Below are 14,835 nucleotides of genomic sequence, written 5' to 3'. Positions count from 1 at the left end.
ACCAGGTGTGAACATTCTGTTATTTTGTTCCAAAGTCTCACCAATCAGAATGCTTACCCTCAGCAGAGACAGAGAGAGAGAGAGAGAGAGAGGGAGGGAGGGAGGTGAAAAATGGGGTTTAACTCAACACAAACCAGGTCATTTCAGGACTAACATATGGTTCAATTTTATTTCAATAATTCGCTTGCGCATAGGGGTCTTTAGCAGTGGGAGGAACTCAGAGGACTCGGAGAAAACCCATGAGGTTGGACAGGCAACCCTACTCTTTATCACCTACAACCCGGGAATTGAAACCACGCCAGTTGACTCATAACAGACCTTATAATACGACATGCACGCGCTAACCATTTGGCCATCCAGTCCCCCAATCCTCAGCAGAAAATGCTCATTATGGAACTTAGTCAAGGTATTGATGTAATGAAACTATACACCAAGTTTCATCACAGGCACTTAATTAGAACTAAAGTTATCGTGTCCCAAAGCATCAACCAATCAAACTGCTTATCTCTGCTTACCCTAAGCAGAAAATGCTCATCTTCGAACTCTATCAAGGCATTGACCTAATAAACACCTACACAAAGTTTGAACATTCTACTTCAATTAGGATAGTTATGTCCCCCAAAAAGTGTGACGGACAGACAGACTCCTGCTTTCTTTGAAAGGCGGGGGACAATAAGAGAAGGCCTGATGTCACTGTCCGAGCAAATATTTCCATCATAGCACAGTCAACTTAAATTCATTCTCCGGAGACATCGGCTATCCAGTAAACTGACTCTACTCCTCCCAGTATTTCCCAGCGTTATTGTAGCATTTATGTGAAGCTCGATTCAACAGAGTATTTCACTTTTCTGGGTATTTCACAACCATATGGAGAAGGAAACTTTAAATATTAAATTGGGAAACCAAATAGGTTCTGTGTTCAATCATATGACCATCATATGGTGGACATTCATTTTATTTCTCTTATAATAATAATACAAATATACAATCTTATTATTTTTCCATCTTTCTTTTCACATAACAAAGAAATATTCTTTGTCACTTAGGACTGTTTATAAAATGACAGGTCCATGCATAAAGCAGAATGAAGTTAGTAAACCTACAGATTATTTCAGTAAGATTCACTGTACAGGTCTCTTTAACTATGGTCTTGTTTTATGCTATGGGCCACATTAATCAGAAACAGAACATACAAAACAAAATACATCACATTCAAAAAACAGTCTTTAGGTTTTATAAACTAAAAGAATAACCCTCTCATTCTTCTTCCCATACCTTGTCTGTCATATAAAACATTAAATTTGGTAATAAACTGAAATTGAAATGAACACATTAATTTCTATATAATTCGATAGCACAGATCAGCATTTAATTGTACAGTAAACTTTGCATAAGTCGAATCTAAGTGGACTAACCAATTTTATCTGTGTTAAGCGAGAGAGAGAGAGAGAGAGAGAGAGAGAGAGAGAGAGAAATAGGGTTTAACTCCACTCGACACAAACTAGGTCATTTCGGGACTAACATATGGTTTAATTTTATTTCAAGAATTCGCTTGCGCATAGGGGTCTTTAGCAGTGGGAGGAAACCGGAGGACCTGGAGAAAACCCACGAGGTTAGACAGGCGACCCTGCTCCTTGTCATGTACAACCGGGGATTCGAAACCACGCCAGTCGACTCAATGACAGACTTTATGATACAGCGCGCGCACGCTAACCATTCAGCCATCCAACCCCCCTGTGTTAAGCGAAGATCCGAGTTAGCCGAAGACCGAAATTCAATCTTAGCTCGATTAGAAATAAACTGCAAGAGCCGAAAAATAGTTGATTCAAAGGCACATTTAAAGGTTTTGTTTGTAAGTGCGAGTAGATAACTTCCATTTTGGTGCAAGTAGATAACTTTCGTTTTGTCGCCATCTTTGAAAAATGTCCTAAATTTTCCAGGAAAGTGTCTCATACAGCAAACAGCAAGTTTCGAATTTTCCCGTTATTGCGTTGCGACAAATAGGCTGATTTGATTGGGGAAAATATTTTGGGGCTCTGTTCGTGGAATACCTAACCGTGTTTTAGACCATCGAGACGAAACTGACTAAGTCAAATTCTGAAGATACTGGCGATCCGACTTAGGTGAAGGAAAAAAGCCGGAATTAGATCAAATGGATCGAACATTTCAATCCGAGTTGAGCAAAGAGCCGACTTAGAAAATCTGACTTACACCTAGAAATTTAATAAGAAAAATGTGCAGGATCAAAGGGTCCAAACGATTTTATCTGAGTTGAGTGAAAATCCGACTTTTATGAATCCGACTTATCCAAAGTTTAACGTAGTTAATATGACATTTATAATGTATCTGTAAAGATAAGAAAGCAATCATTCAAATTCATACTTTTACAAATCTTGACAATTTTTCAGCAAGTTTCAGTAAGTTTCATAATTCAAAACCACTGAATAATTTTGAATTCAAGAATCAATCTCTACCGTCCCTAGCAATAGACAGGTCGAGCTACCTCCAACGAGTTAGGCGGGGTTGCTTATGGAAGGATCATGTTGCCAATATTATTTCAATGTTCACGTTGCAAAAAGCATATGTCAGCAGTTCAAAATACGTATTTGTCATGTTTAATATAAATTCACCTACCTGGTTCATTGTATTACATCCTTTTGTCATTGCTCCAAGATATGCCATTAACCCAACATCATTACATTGCTAAAAATATATTAAAGATACATTATGGGAGATTAGATAAATAGCTGGCAGTTCTCATAATAACAGTTAAAAATTAGATAATGTAAAGGGAATTTGCTGAAAATTTCAGTTAAATTGTTCTACTCTGAACCAAGATTTTAGCGATTGAATTTTCGGACTAGCCTCGATCATCATTACTAAAGTCAGTACGATAAAAAACATAAGTCTTGATTATCCATTTCATGATTAAATAATGAATGGAAGTCTAACAGCAAATTGGAACCTAATCCAATAAACATCGCAGGCTAGCGAAGACATTGAGAGTTGATTATGGTCTGGATAAGTTAATTAATGTCGAATTAATAATTTAGATAACATTTCAGACCTAAAGAAAGACCTGCAGATTTAGCTCTTGCATAATGTTTAAATATCAACTATTAAACATATTAATTTAAATTTCACTCTACACAACTAGGTCATGTTGGGACTGACATATGATAAATATGTTGCAGAAAAGTGTCCTGGAGATGTCAGTATAATTATTGTTCTTCACAATTTATGCTAGGATTTATACAGGGTTGATTCTGGTTGAGAGTCAGGTGTCCTTCTACCATGACAAACATCTAAATAAAATCCCATACTGCTAATTCACTAATATTTATGTTCAATTCATCATATCATTATAAATGTTGAATGGAATTGAATAATTTGGATATTAGAGATTCAATTTTTACAATATTGTAGTTTACAAGGGATTCGAAATTCTTCAAATGACGATCAGCATCTTTAACTTACATTATAAAAATCTTCTTTAAATGTGTGAGTATTTAAAACTGGTAACCGGTAACACAGACTGTAAGCTTCTCGAAGAACATCATGATTTTTAGGTATTTTTCCTGAAAGAAAACACAATTTCTCTAACCAATGAAGTGAGAATTTTTTCAGTGAACCAAAAATCCATCAAAAGTTGAAAAGCAAAACAAAGTAACAATGTTACAGTCCTCGAAATTAAGAATTTTCTACCACGGCACAAAAAAATGAAAAATGCCGTGGCAGAATGGTACTGCTACGGCACCACAGCATTTTTTGTATATCAAAATCACTACTTTTCTTAACTTTTCAAGATGGATAAAATTTATTTATTATACACATGATAACAAAACTAATATAAGTGGTATTACATATACCATTGTAGTTATTTACTGTAGTTTTACAATAATGAAAATTCTGCTAATTAATTTACTAAAAACGAAAACAACTGTTCAAAAAGCCTTTCATAGTCTTTTTATCATAGTCCTACACGTAACTGATGCATCCATTCAAGATTAAACTTAAAATGAATCAGATTCTGAATCTGATGTAGAAATAACAGATATTTCGGCTACATCCACATTATTTATATCTGCATAATCATTGCCACTTTCACTATCAGTCAGTGGGGGATCAGTGTCATTGGAGTCTGATGGCAAAAATAAACAATTCCTCTTTCTACATGTAGCACTATCTGAAGATACTGTCAATTTACGTTTTAGTTTATACCCCCAGGGACGTCTATTTCTTTCTTTTGGCGACACCGCCATCAGGATTTGTTTGGAGAAAGTGTTCAACGGCTTTATTGTACAGCTCTTCACAATTATTGAAACTGACACTATAACTGCTAATTATTAACAAATCTTCATTTGTCTGATTTTTTAAAGATTGTCTGTCTTTTGTTAAATTTTTTTACAAATTTGCTGAATACTCTCTCAACCTCAGCACTACTTATCGGTACAACTATTGCGATTTCTGCTAAATGCAAAAAATTATCAATAACTAAATCAAGTCTTGACTGAAAACGTTGCGGCCAAACATTGTGACTTGATGAATTTTTTTTAAATGTTTTAACATTGAGATGCACCGTATCAAATTATTGTTGTATTTTCAAAGTGTCACAGCCATTTGCCGCTAACACTGGTGAAAAATGTTCAGTTAATAGTTGTATCGATTGCTTAATATCTGCTTTATTCTTAAATTGGTACCCCTTCGTGTCCAAAAGATTGGCTACAGCCAAATAAATAGGGTTATCAGTAAAATTGGAAAATCTCTGTTTTATGTTAACACATAAATTTTCAAGAATAGCTTCTAAATTTCTTATGACCAACGACAGAGCTTCCTCCAAGGTAGTTGTCATAGCATACCCATGGAATGACTTTTTGTTAGAATCCCCAACTGAGTGCACAGCAAAACCGGGATTCCCACGAGTTGCGTGCAGTTAAAAGTTGATCTGGAATGTCTTCCTTTAAGAAAGGCCAGCATAACTTGGCTAATGTGGGGAAGTACTCTTCCATGTACAATGCATCTGAACCTTTTTCATGGACCAAGTCCTTTAACTTTTCTAGTGTTTGAATGAGTGCTTTCATCGATGTAACTCCTTCAGGCACAAGCAATTCGTGCTTTTGTAAAATATTTGAAAACGGTGTCATATATGAAAGAATATCTTTCCGAGCACAAAGAAAAATCAAAGTAGGTAGTTTTGATGAATTTTTTAACAACCCCTGAAGCTTTAGACGAGAATCTTTCATAGTTTTTTTGTGTGGCGAATGGATTTGTTGATTACAAAAGGCAAAAAAATAGGAAGGTTTTTGATAAAACTGTCGGAGGAATCCACTTAATGAGACACCCACCTAGTTCCATTAGGTCTTTTATATTTATATAGTTTTTGATTTATGAACAATGCCTGTCTTTTCAGTAACCTGAACTTCAAATTAGCACGTTTGAAGAAATAAAAAACGCTGTCTAGCAGTTCCTGACATTCAGAATTAAGTTGCAATCCCTTAAACTGTCCTTTATTCCTAGTTCATTTTTATGATTCGCACACCATCCTTGTATAAGATGATCACCTATATCATTTTTTTCCATTTCAAAAAGTTTATTGTTCACAGCAGCTCCATCGCTACCATTGCCTATCTGTCGTTCACTTCTATTGAAGACAAATCCTTGTTTGTTCATGCAAGTTGTCAAAGCCACCTTAAGGCCCTCTGCATCTGAGTTTTCTGGTTCTTCTAATAACAGTATTTGGAACTTGGGCTTCCATCTTTGCAAGTTTTGTTTACATACAATTCTTTTTCATCCATTGTTTTGGCACTACTAGACCCATCATAGAAAAGTGAATAATAAATTCTTTGTTTATCATTTAAGGGTTCTGTAACTTCCTGTTTTCTTATGCAGTGTGCTAATACTGAGACCATTTCACGCCCAGATTTGTCTGAGAGATACCCACCTCCCAAATCAACACCATGAATATTTTTTTCAAAATTTGCTAGTCGGTAAATAGCCGGGTATTTGCAGCAACAAAATGGGCAAGTTGGAATTTTTTAACCAATTGTTTTTTGTGTGAAACATACAGTTTTCTACGTGATTCGGTAATAGTAATCTGGCTTGACTTCAACATATTATTTTCTTCAACTGTCAAATCGCAGCTACCGGTACTAGTACTAGAGCCAACTTGACGCAGGGGGGTTTTCACTACAGTGTCTAAGTAATGCATCCTGGTGTACTTTAATATATTAACATGGTCTTTGGCATTACATTTCTTTATTACAGTAGTACCTGTAACCCATTTATCGATTCTTCTCATTACATTTCCACGAATACGTTGATGTGGAAAATACGCCGGTACAGGCCCATCTGTGGCACTGGCATTCATAACGGATTCCGGACTGCCATATACTTCACAGCATACCTTACAGTAAATACGTTTAACAACATTACTGTTGTTGGATTCTAACTCACAACCAATGCTATCTAGTTTCCAGTTATCGACGATTTTTTTTTCTAATCCCCATTATTTATGGAATAAAAACTGATGAGAATTAAGAGTGAGACGGCATCAATGCCAGACGAGTGTCAAAAAGAGTGGAGGAAGTAAGCTATGTGTATCCATACGCGCAAAAAGTTCGTGAAATGAATTTAAAATTTATTGTTTGTTTGGCATATTGTTGTTACAACGCTAAAACAGATCTATTTTATGTAATTTTGGTTTGAAAGAATAGCAAGAAAATAAATATTTTGAATTTATACGATCCGTTACATAGGGCGTAGTAATTATAAACAAAGGGTGTGAATCGATCCAGGTCCTTCGTATGTGACAAACGATATACAGTTAAAAATACAAATGACGAGAATGGTAACATTGTCCATGCATTAGCCAGAGTAACTAGGCAACAGTCCGTGCACTCTATGTATATTTTAGTTTATAATCGTTGAAAATAACACCACTGTAACGGTAAAGCATGGATATGCCTACAGCACATGGGTTAAAAGTGTACCGGTATTCGATAATTACAATATATTTGTCAGACGTTCGTCAAAATGATAAACAAATATATGACATTATTGCACGGTCAGACGACATCCTCCTGGTACTGTACTATAACCGGTACATTTAGTCATTATTAGGATCATAAGATCTACCACGGCAAAAAAATATGAATTATGCCGTGGCTGACGGGGGTTGCGTTGGCTTTTACCCCGGTTTTGCCGTTTGCCGTGGTTTATTTCGAGCGCTGATGTTATCTTGGTAAGGTCCGATCTGAGTTTTCTATCTATGGTTATGTATGTATAAATTAATAAATATAAGATAGTACTAACCGGCTTGTACAGCTTTGATATATTCCAATATAATTTTAACTCGACTATGTAACATCTTTATAGAACTGTGTTGGGCTATTAAATGTTGGGCCACTACAAAGAAAAAACAAATAAATCATATAAAATACAACACCAAAAATAATTTGATGGAATATTTTTGTCCAGCACATATAACAATCTGCAATAAAATTATGATACAAAAAGTTGGTGTTTCACAAGGTCTGTAGTAGTGTGGTAGTCAAGTAGTTTGATTGTCCAATAGCAAAAAACCTTCCTACTTGTTCCTACTTGTCAGGGGTGGAGTCACAGGGAAGATCTGCCTAATCATCTGATGAATAAACGATGGACCACCTGCGTACACACAAGCATAAAAGAACCATTAAGAATTATATGGCTAGATTCTTTGTCCCTCACACTGCACATGTAACCCTTCAAAAAAGAGAGAGTGAAATGGGGTTTAACTTCCACTCAACACAAACTATGTCATTTTGGGACTAACATATGGTTCAATTTTATTTCAATAATTCGCTTGCGTATATGGATCTTTAGCAGTGAGAGGAAACTGGAGGACTTAGAGAAAACCCACAAGGGTGGACAGTCAACTCTACACCTTGTCACGTACAACCGGGGAATTAAAACCAAGTCAGTTGACTCAATGACAGACCTTATGATACAGCGCGCACAAGCTAACCATTCAGCCATCACCCCCACCCCACTTCAAATAAAAATAGTCCAGAATTGTATAGACAAGAAGTCCAACTGCATTCCATCCTTGTTTTAAAGTAAAAAGATGTCAAAGGGGGTCCTCGCTAGAGATAAAGGGACATAATTTATAGGCGAGGCGGTCCCACGTGACCTCATTGTTTACCTTAACTTATACCGCAGTACATTCATTACGAACTCGTGTGTTGACAAACATTAGTTTTTGTCGTTAATATGGAATTTAATACCGATACGGTTCTCTTACCATCAATAAGGTCACATGGAACCGAGTTTTTACTAGCGACACCTGGTGGGAATTCCTTCAGCGAGAACGCCCATTACAGACTTAGTTTTAAGCCTACCACTACCAGACGAAATGAAATAAAACTGCAGTCACACCGATTGACGATTTTGCTATTTAAATATTGTACGTCTTTATTCAAATGCCTCTCAAATAATCAATTACAGGAATCTGATCCGTTTTGTTTTTTGTTCAAATTCTTTGGGGAGCATTTTCAGATTTCTAGAAATTGTGAACATTTTTAAAGCAACATATTCTCCATATATTATTTATGTTTAATCTTTTGGGAAATATATGTTAATTTCATTGAATCAATATATTAATATATATCCTATCCTATCATTAGTTGTATTTATGTGAGCCATATAATTTAATGAAAGCTAATTACTGCATGAGCAGTGAGTATTTCATCCAAAATATGCACTCAATATTTCCATACACATACCTGAAGAACTATCACCAGTTTCATTAGTAGACATTCTAGCTACATGATTTACACCTATTCTTTCAGCTTCTTCTGTTGCCACTGTATATGTCAATTCAACAAATAAGATAGTGGCCTGATAAAAACAATTCAATAAAAATATGTAGCATTAATATTAATAAGATTAAAACCTTAAAAACAAATAACTACACAAACTGACAAAAGTAATTATGTCATTTTACTTTAGAAAACTTTTCATACAAATGAAACAAATCCTATCCTTCATGAAATTACAAGTAGTTTATATGAAAGCCTTTATTGCATTCTCTTATTGTATCTGAAGATAGGTTTATTTAATGTGCAATAACCAAAGTACTGCTGAATGTAACATAACATACATTTTCAGGTAAATGGGCTACACAAAGCTGAATACATCAGAATATTTATATGAACAGGTCATTTTCAATTTTTCGCTAACTTCTGGCACAAATAAATGTAATGTTATACAAAGAATCTTACCTCTCCATTAACTAAATCAATAACTGATTCATATATAGATATAGGTAACTAAAATAAAAAAACCATAATGTATTAGCCACCTAACACATAGATAATTGAGATGTATTAGTAATAAACATCTGCCATTGACATATGCCTATGAAAACTGATTATGGAAGATTAGTTTTTTGCAAACTAAATAAGTTGCCTCATTAAATAAAGTTTTTATTATTATTATTATAATTGGTTATTTGACGAAGTCACAAAAATCTAGCCAGGTTTAAATTGGATAGGATCACAAATATTTATTTCTGACTATCCACTGACAATAGCCTGCACATGCTTCATATACTTACTGGTACTGATTCTGAATGTCTTGTTATTGGGTTCATCTTTAGAAATAGTGGACTTTCATTTATCTGACACACCTGAAAGAAACATTAATAGACATAAAGTATTGGTAAATTGAACTTACAAACCTAGAAAGTTGTGATAATTTAAAGAAACATCATGGGAGATTAGATAACGAGTTGGCAGTTCTCACTATAATAGTTAAAAACTACATAATGTAAAGGCAACTTGCTGAAAATTTCAGTCAAATTGATCCACTATGAACCGAGAACTAAGCGGATGAAAGTTCCGCTTAGCCTCGATCATCATTACTGAAGTCGATAAGACAAAACTAGTAGTCTTGATTATCCATTTAATCGTTAATCAAGAAGGAAAGTTTTGCAGCAAATCGGACTGTAATCCAACAAATATCGCAGGCAAGCCTTGACATCGAGAGCTGATTATGGTCTGGATAAGTTACATGTAATTAATGTCTAATTAATAGTTTTTAGGCCTAAAGAAAGACCTACAATAGGCCAATTTTGCTCTTCCATAATGTATGCATCAACGAAATCATTGTAACAAGTCAAGAAGAAGTACAATAATGGACAGCAATGAATTATGTATACCAGTACATTTAAGATTTGTAATTAGTTTGAATTCACACAATAAAATCTTATATGTCTGAAGCATTGTTTACAAGCTTTATCAGCTCATTAACAAAAGTGGAGATTTTGACTAAAAATTTTCCCCTTGGTTCAGTTCCTAATTTGAAGTCACCGCAACAACAGACTTTCAGATTATTAAAATTGACAGGAAAAATTAAAGGGAGATAACAATTAAAGAGAGAGAGAGGGTTTAATGTCAACTTGACACAAACTATGTCATTTCGGTACTAACACATGGTTCAATTTTATTTTAATATTTCACTTGTGAGTAGGGATCTTTAGCAGGGGGAGGAAACTGGAGGACGCAGAGAAAACCCACGAGGTTGGATAACAATTAAAGGGAGAGGGAGAGAGAATGGGGTTTAACTCACACAAACTAGGTCATTTCGGAACTAACATATGGTTCAATTTTATTTCAATTATTTGCTTGAGCATAGGTCTTTAGCAGTGGGAGGAGACCAGAGGACCTGGAGAAAACCCACGAGGTTGGACAGGCGACCCTACTCATGTCACGTACAACCAGTGAATCGAAAGCACACCAGTTGACTCAATGACAGACCTCAAGATACATCGCACACATGCCAACCATTCAGCCATCCAACCCCCAACAATTAAAGGCAACATAGATCACAATACACAGATCGCAGTAAAAATGGTCTACAACACAGATCAATAGGCCTATATAAAGTGTATTTATTTGATTAAAATTATAAGATTTATTATATAGACCAGAGGTTGCCAGGCAAGATACACCCACATTTTGCAAGAAATGGATAGAAAACAATCTAAAAACAAAAGTGATTTTTCATACAATCAGGGGTTATAATTCAGAAAGTTATGGTCTGAAATGTGCAAATATGGAAAGTGACTGAGATCTTTTGGATAAAAAGATATATTTTAAGTTTCATCAAAATTAGATATAAACTGTGATCTCTAGAGGGTCTGCAACCTTCATATTACATACTTTTACACTATTTGTGTACAAGGAGTGGCAAATTTTGGCCAGCAGTTTCGGCCCGATTTTCACGAAATTCAAACTCAACTGACATTATGGTGTAACGGTGATACATTCGAAAGTTTTTTTAAATCGGATAAAAATTGTGACTGCAGTGGGACCACAAGCTAAAAACATGATTTTTCGTACATTCAGGGGTCATAATTCAAGAAGTTATGATCCGATATGTGTGAATATCGACAGGAACCAAGATCTTTGGGTTATAAACATGCATTTAAAGTTTCACCAAAATCCGATCAAAATTGTGACTTCTAGATGGTCCACATTTTTTCACTATTTGCATAAGAGGGGCAGCTATTTGGTCTAGTAGTTTTGGTCTGATTTTCACGACATTTGAACCAAACAGACTTTACGGTGCAATGGTGATATATTCGAACGTTTTTTTTAAATCAGATAATAATTTTGACCTCTAGAGGGACCACAAGCTAAAAACACAATTTTTTGTACAATCAGAGGACATAATTCAGGAAGTTACGATGGGATATGTGCGAATATCGAAAGGAACCAAAATCTTTGGGTTAATCAGATGAAAACTGTGCCCACTAGAGTGTCCACAAGCCAAAAACGTGATTCTTCCTACTCAGGGGCCATAATCCATGAAGTTATGGTCTGATACATGCCAATATCAAAAGGAACCTAGATCTTTGGGAGATAGACCTATATTTCAATTTTCGTCAAAATCGGAAAAAAATTGTGACCGGTGGAATGTCCACAAATAAATTGTAGATGGACGTACGTCCGGACGGACAGGGGCAACAGCATAATACCTCCACATGAAAATGTGGGCGTATAAAAAAGGCTTCATATACAGTTGTACATATACATGTAGTTGTGAAACGCAGAATGAAGGATTGATTTGATTTACCTGTTTGTGAACTTTAATATCTGCCTCATTGACAGTATCACCAGTCGTATACCAACCCAGAAAATCCATATCACTAAACACTTGTTTAACTAATTAAAAGGGATAAAAGAAATTTAAATATTGTATTCATTGACACAAACTACTAAATTTATATTATGTAATAAACTACCATGATTAATAAATAATTATAACAGCTATAACAGAAAATTTACACTGTTTCAAGATGCATTATGTAAGAGCTAAATATGCCTATTGCAGGTCTTTATTTTGGCTTCTAATGTTATATAAATTATTGATTATACATTTATTCACATGACAAGCCCATAATTAACTTTCTAGGACACTGGATGGCTCTGATTTTAAGTTGATTAGAATGCATCAACCATTTAATGATTTAATTTAAAAGTGGAGAAGCAAGGCTAAGTCTCGAATAACAACAAGGCCCTACCGTTGTTACGATAATAAACAATCAATGCCACATATTACCAAACCTCTGAACAGTGATAACTTCACCCAGAATAAATTAATTTGAATGAAATTTTCAATACATTCATTTTGCATTATCTATATTTGAACGATTATGGCAAGAACGGCCAGCTCTGTATCTAAATCTTACATAATAAATGCATGTTTAAAGAATAAAATGCATATATTTCAAAGTTTTATTTATAATAACTTACACTGTTCTTCTTTTGTATTATAATATTCCATGTTTATAACAATACCACCATCAACATGATCAATAACCAGTTCAAAAGAGTTCATAACCTCAATATTACGACCTTTCTGTTTACCAATCAATGCACCAAGAACTATAAAATAAAAACAAAACTCATAGTAAATACAAGGCCTACAATTACAATGTAAGTGGTTGTTAAAATGAATCCACTCTAGCTTGGTGATAATCTGCCAACTGACATAAAGCAAATTTACCGTGTGGACGACTTGATCAACAAGTTTTGATATTTGTGGACGACTTGACTAGAATTTTTGTGTGGACGACTGACGAGTTTGAGTTTGTTTATTATGGACAAGTTAACTGGCATTCCTGTCCATTGACATTGTACAATGTTCACTTGGACTGACACTGACAGTGACACGTGACCTTTTTTTAGCAGTAAAAAGTTTCCAGTAAAATTTTAAAGGAAGTATAAAACTTACGACAACGAGCCAATACGTGAATACGTTTAGACTTCAGAGCTGAATTAACGCCAGACCTACCTTGAACTGGCTGTCCTTCCTGCGCTTTGACTCTTGTCCAATGTTCCGAAATATTCATGATGACAAGAGGATGTAGAGCAACAGAAACACTTCCTGAAGCACCAGCTGAAGCCATTACGCCCCCAGAAGGACCAGGATTGTCAACCTCCATTTTATCTGCCATTATAGGGTATTTTTCTTCAAAAATAGACACAATACTTTCACACTGCTTTTTATCAATATCATTCGACCATATTGCGGAAGGGATATAACTCTATAAACCAAGATTAAGGGAGATAACTTTGCGAAAGTTACCGGTTTTTGTCAGATTAAATTTATTTATATTTCTGCTAGTTGCCTAATTATTAAGTTGGCATAAAATTTACTCAGTATATATAGTCCTACTACCTACAATAATAATAATATATAGGCCTATTGCTATTTTTGTCCCACGCCTTTCAAATAAAGCAGGGGACTATTAAAGGACCTATGTCCGTAACTCAAAATCCTCCAAAATCTTCGACATCGAAAACACGAGGTATTGGTCAATTTAAATCAACATTGATGATGTAAACTTACCGGGAAAAGATGAGCTTCTGATATCCGATATTTAAGATAAAATATTTTTTTTAACATTGGTACACGAATCGTGTACCATAATGCGCTTCAGTCCCAGTTGTATTGAGAGACTCGAGGGACGAGGCTAGACACATTGCACCAAATCAAATGGAGTTATGTAGACTAGAATAACTAGACGCTAGAAATTTGCACTCGATTGAGATTGCTGACTTATTTCGCCGAACATAACTGATTTGAAATTGGAGTAAAAACGGAAACCATTAAATGTAAATCAGTTTATATACATTCATATTACAGTATTATATGCGTTGCGACCCACTTTTGTGAATTTCTAGGTCCCAAATGTTAGCGATTTAGCTCCTTTAAAATGGGTTCGTCCGTCTGTCTGTCCGTCCGTCCGCCTGCCCGTCACACTTTTTGGGAATTCGAAGGTGAGCATTTTCTGTTTAGGTAAGCAGAGATATAGGGGGACTATTCAATTTGATTGGTTGATACTTTGGGACACGATAACTTTAGTTGCAATTAATAAGTGAAAGTGGTGAAATGTAGTGTATACAGTAGTTTCATTACATCAATACCTTGACTAAATTCGATAATGAGCATTTTCTGCTCAGGGTAAGCAGCATAAGCATTTTGATTGGTCGAGACTTTGGAACACAATATGATGATCAAAATCGATGTAGGCGTTGATTATAGGTGAATGCGATGATGGAATTCGAAGATAAGCAATTTGATTGGCTGATAACTTTGATTCTGTGTTTATAGTGTTTTTAAATAAATACCGTAGCAAGGTTCGATGCTGAGCATTTTCTGCTTAGGCAAAGTAGAGACTTCAATCTGATTCATCGAGACTTTGGAACACAATAACGCTCCTTCTAAGTGAGGTAGAATGTTAAAAATTGGTGTAGGTATCTATTGCCGGTAGGTGAATGCCTTGACATA

At 35.1% G+C, this 14,835-nt stretch overlaps 1 protein-coding gene across 1 annotated transcript; it reads right to left on the bottom strand.

The window, feature by feature from the left end:
* Positions 1-937: 937 nt before the first annotated feature.
* On the bottom strand, positions 938-13,591 carry LOC126808419 (COP9 signalosome complex subunit 6). The gene is made up of 10 exons (XM_050533120.2): positions 13,336-13,591; positions 12,795-12,926; positions 12,115-12,203; positions 9,593-9,664; positions 9,258-9,305; positions 8,760-8,874; positions 7,312-7,404; positions 3,478-3,578; positions 2,635-2,703; positions 938-1,312 (listed from the first exon to the last, which is right to left on the bottom strand). The coding sequence occupies exons 1-10, from the start codon at positions 13,496-13,498 to the stop codon at positions 1,241-1,243; spliced, it is 954 nt and encodes a 317-aa protein (XP_050389077.1). The 5' UTR covers positions 13,499-13,591; the 3' UTR covers positions 938-1,240.
* Positions 13,592-14,835: the final 1,244 nt, after the last annotated feature.

This window comes from Patella vulgata, chromosome 1, assembly GCF_932274485.2.
Source record: "Patella vulgata chromosome 1, xgPatVulg1.2, whole genome shotgun sequence".
NCBI classification, from domain to species: domain Eukaryota; kingdom Metazoa; phylum Mollusca; class Gastropoda; family Patellidae; genus Patella; species Patella vulgata.
This window is presented reverse-complemented; position numbering and strand designations above follow the sequence as displayed.

What these genes read in the sequence shown, in the direction of transcription:
- LOC126808419 (XM_050533120.2), bottom strand. Translation starts at nt 13,498, where the DNA reads ATGGCAGATAAAATGGAGGTTGACAATCCTGGTCCTTCTGGGGGCGTA. An exon ending in GGAAGGACAGCCAGTTCAAG is followed by an intron (nt 12,927 to 13,335) that starts GTAGGTCTGGCG and finishes TTTATTTTATAG; the next exon opens with TTCTTGGTGCATTGATTGGT. An exon ending in TTGATTTAGTTAATGGAGAG is followed by an intron (nt 8,875 to 9,257) that starts GTAAGATTCTTT and finishes TGTTTTTATCAG; the next exon opens with GCCACTATCTTATTTGTTGA.